The 401-nt window shown below is 58.4% G+C and overlaps 1 protein-coding gene across 1 annotated transcript; it reads right to left on the bottom strand.

Annotated features, from left to right (window-relative positions):
* Window positions 1–5: 5 nt before the first annotated feature.
* On the bottom strand, window positions 6–263 carry LOC112817837 (histone H2B type 1-K; the record flags this gene model as incomplete). Its single annotated transcript, XM_025865135.2, has 1 exon — window positions 6–263. A coding segment is annotated over exon 1 (237 nt), but the record flags the coding sequence as incomplete, so codon positions are not given.
* Between the last annotated feature and the right edge of the window lie 138 nt (window positions 264–401).

Raw genomic sequence — 401 nt, 5'->3', positions numbered from 1 at the left:
AGGCGGGACGCCTCGCCCGCGATGCGCTCGAAGATGTCGTTGACGAACGAGTTCATGATGCCCATGGCCTTGGACGAGATGCCGGTGTCGGGGTGCACCTGCTTCAGCACCTTGTACACGTACACCGAGTAGCTCTCCTTGCGGCTGCGCTTGCGCTTCTTGCCGTCCTTCTTCTGCGCCTTGGTCACCGCCTTCTTAGAGCCCTTCTTTGGGGCCGGAGCCGACTTGGCGGGTTCAGGCATCCTGACTGCGCTTTCTTCTGACACAACAGAAAACGGAGTCCGCGTCGGGGTCCTGCCTATTTGTAGGCAATCATATGCAAATGAGGAATGCGTTTTGCGACCGCTGATTCGTCGACTAGTGGTGTGGCCTGCAGGCTCATGATTGGCTCGAGCTCTACT

Source organism: Callorhinus ursinus, unplaced genomic scaffold (genome assembly GCF_003265705.2).
Source record: "Callorhinus ursinus isolate GAN/ISIS: 27379988/994484 unplaced genomic scaffold, GSC_fseal_2.0 scaffold2701, whole genome shotgun sequence".
Taxonomy (NCBI): Eukaryota; Metazoa; Chordata; class Mammalia; order Carnivora; family Otariidae; genus Callorhinus; species Callorhinus ursinus.
The sequence above is the reverse complement of the archived record's forward strand: the minus strand, read 5'-3'. Positions and strand labels throughout refer to the sequence as shown.